The sequence below is a fragment of the Epargyreus clarus genome, unplaced genomic scaffold, assembly GCF_041222505.1.
Source record: "Epargyreus clarus isolate Ecla_fem2 unplaced genomic scaffold, WU_Ecla_fem_2.2 ptg000022l, whole genome shotgun sequence".
NCBI classification, from domain to species: domain Eukaryota; kingdom Metazoa; phylum Arthropoda; class Insecta; order Lepidoptera; family Hesperiidae; genus Epargyreus; species Epargyreus clarus.
Genome location: NW_027332229.1, coordinates 1,630,934 through 1,633,868, shown reverse-complemented (window position 1 = coordinate 1,633,868; position 2,935 = coordinate 1,630,934). Strand labels below are relative to the sequence as shown.

The following is a 2,935-nucleotide window of genomic DNA, read 5'->3' as shown; positions in this document are numbered from 1 at the left end:
TACGCGGTCAGCCATGAAACCACACATATTTTTCCGATAAGGAACTTCCAGAAAATTTTCGGAATGAAATCAATCAAATAATAAATACACGAAATCGTCAACCTCAGCACCATGCGACATTTCTTAGAGAATGGGACACTGCACCCTTTTTATGGCAACCCATAGAAGACCTCTACAGTCTTTACTTCAGGAACAATAGGACCTACGCGGACCTTTGAAAGTTTTTACGATGCGTACCGTGCAATATGAGATGATAACATATAATCCCATATAGTAACGGAAATAAATCGTTACGCTCAAAAGTTCCGCTTAGAATTTCAACGGAAATGGGTAAAGAAAAAAATTGACAAATTTTACACAAAACAAGTACTAAAATTACCAACTTTTGTACCTTCTAATGAAGTACCATCACAAATGTTTACTTTTACAGGTCTTATTAACGTTCGCGATATCAAAGTACTAGTCTTTATTAAACCCGTCCGTACACCCACTATCTTTTAACCATTCTAATTCTTCTATTTTTGGTTTATCGATTACGATATAATTTTTATATTATAATAGTAGTGCCAGCGCCGTGTTCGGCAACAATCCGTCACGATCGGTATTTTCCGCGGTTGGACTATGGTTGCAAAGTTTTGCTTTTTAAGATTTGGAAAAATATGGCTCCATCCATACAAAATACAAAGCCTCAACGAAAGTGACTATTATTTGCGAGAAACCTTCGCAAGAACAATGCTGGAACGCTTTCGGACACCTACCACCCAAGGAAACATTTTGTTTAGCTACGAAGAACATTTTAATATTGATGGACATGTTAATAAACAGAATATGAGACACTGGTGCCCGAACAACCCTAGAGAACGCTATCAAGAACGTTTACATTGTTTAAAAATATCAGTTTGCTGTGCCCTTTTAACCAGCGGAGGGCGAGCGAGAAAAAAAATAAAAGGCCAATTGCCCTTATTTTTTTAACCAAAGAGAGACAGTCACTGCTCCGGTGTTTGCCGTATGATAGAATAGTAAAAACTAAGCAGTAATTGCACTTTTGCAGATTCATTTTATGTCCCTTTCCATATTGCTCTAATTTACCAAAGGAGCAAAATAGTAAAATATAAATGAATAAGCGGCGCAATTAGAGCATATGGATCAGCGCTGGCACCTCTTAACCGAAGAGATTGCCGCTGAGCACATGCGGCTGAGGAACAGGGAGCTGGACGAGCGACAGGCGGAGCGGGAGCAACGTAAAGATGAAATGGCTAATTGGCAGACAATTAAACTTGAACTGATTCGACAACAAGACAGGGCGCGACAGGCCGAACTAGAACAACGGCGATCTGACGCGACACGATGACAGACTCTTGTGGAGCAATTAATTGATATTTTATACATACATATTAATAAGTAGAATAATTATGTAATTTAGGCTTTAATTGTTCATAAGTTTTCATTGGTATTGTATTATTTATTTGGATGCGTTACAGGAACACCACGTGATTCGTGAAAAGTCCACATTACATACTTTTCATGTTCACTTGTTTTGCTATTTTTTAACGATTTTCAAATATTTTAGAATATTTTATAGTTCATTGGGATGATATTCCAAAAAATATGTGCTATAATCGTAGAATAACGCGAAAATATGATGTGACAGTCAGAGAGGATTTACGAAAATAAGTTTTTCTATTTATTTAAAATATTATAATATTTTATAAATATAATCAGAGATCAATCAATCAATTTTTTTTTTCGACTGGCAACACTCGCGTCAGCTGATCGTCGCGGAGTAATGTAATTCTTTGAATGAACATCCTGAAGCTAAATATCTGAAAAAAAAAAGTATTTTTTGTTAATACATTATTACTTTATACGTCACCAAGAAACAAATTGTATTGTTTTATGATATTTTTTTATTGATTTCAGGAAAACAGGTTTCAACGAAATGGAATAATATACGAGATTCGTGGCTTAAGACAGTAAAGAAACAAAAAGATGAGTCTAAATCTGGATCTTCGGCCAAAATGACGCGAAATTATTTATATCACGAGCAATTAATGTTGAAAAAAGTCTCCGAACCTCGACCACCACATGAGTCAGTTTCAAAAAAAGCAAGAACTGAGACTGAAGTAGGCACAGAATCAGATTTTCGTTCACCTTTAAAAAAAGAGAAAAGAAAAATTGATAATAAAGAGGTAAATGACAGGATGGTAAAGTTTTTGGACTCCAGAATTAACCCAGAAAAGGAAAACCATCATCTGTCTTTTTTCAAAGGCATTATACCAATCTTGAACACTTTAAATATCGAAGAGACTTTAGAATTTCAAGCTAGCGTCATGACAATGTTGCAAAAAATTAAAAGTAGGAATTATGAGAGACCAAATTGGCGGACTTTGGCGTGATTCATATAATCAGATGACCGGACCAGATCAGTATTCTGGATACTACACACATAATAGCGTCAATCAACAGGCAACACCTACGCAAGATCAACACCTCCCTGGATACTCTACGCAATATAATAGTAGCAATCAACAGGCAACAACATCTATACCATCAACTTCATCTCAGACATCGAATCCGATTCCAGCTTCGCCATCAGCATCTAGTAATCACTCCATACATTCCCAAGACTCAGATTACTTTGATTTTGAAGGGATTTAAGTTTGAGTACAAATAAATACTTAAATATGTTATTTGCATTTTTTAATTCATAATGATTATTAAATACATACACCCTCCCACACACACACACACACACACACACACACACTATATTAACATACATAGCAAACATTCATTCATTCAGTCTTAAGTACCTACTTAGTAGATACCTACGTCAAAACTATTATTACGTAATCTTGTGTATAAAATAATCTTACTTTAGACATATGGCTAATCTTTGTTCTGGGCAAATACATTCTCTGAAACTTGTATCTCG

The 2,935-nt window shown here is 35.4% G+C and overlaps 1 protein-coding gene across 1 annotated transcript; it reads left to right on the top strand.

The window, feature by feature from the left end:
- The first annotated feature begins 1,141 nt into the window (after window positions 1–1,141).
- LOC140751211 (uncharacterized) lies at window positions 1,142–2,730 on the top strand. Its single transcript, XM_073085073.1, has 2 exons — window positions 1,142–1,241; window positions 1,864–2,730. Exons 1-2 carry the CDS (start codon window positions 1,142–1,144, stop codon window positions 2,394–2,396), a joined length of 633 nt encoding a protein of 210 aa, XP_072941174.1. The 3' UTR covers window positions 2,397–2,730.
- Window positions 2,731–2,935: the final 205 nt, after the last annotated feature.

What these genes read in the sequence shown, in the direction of transcription:
- LOC140751211 (XM_073085073.1), top strand. Translation starts at nt 1,142, where the DNA reads ATGGATCAGCGCTGGCACCTCTTAACCGAAGAGATTGCCGCTGAGCAC. An exon ending in ACAGGCGGAGCGGGAGCAAC is followed by an intron (nt 1,242 to 1,863) that starts GTAAAGATGAAA and finishes ACATTATTACTT; the next exon opens with TATACGTCACCAAGAAACAA.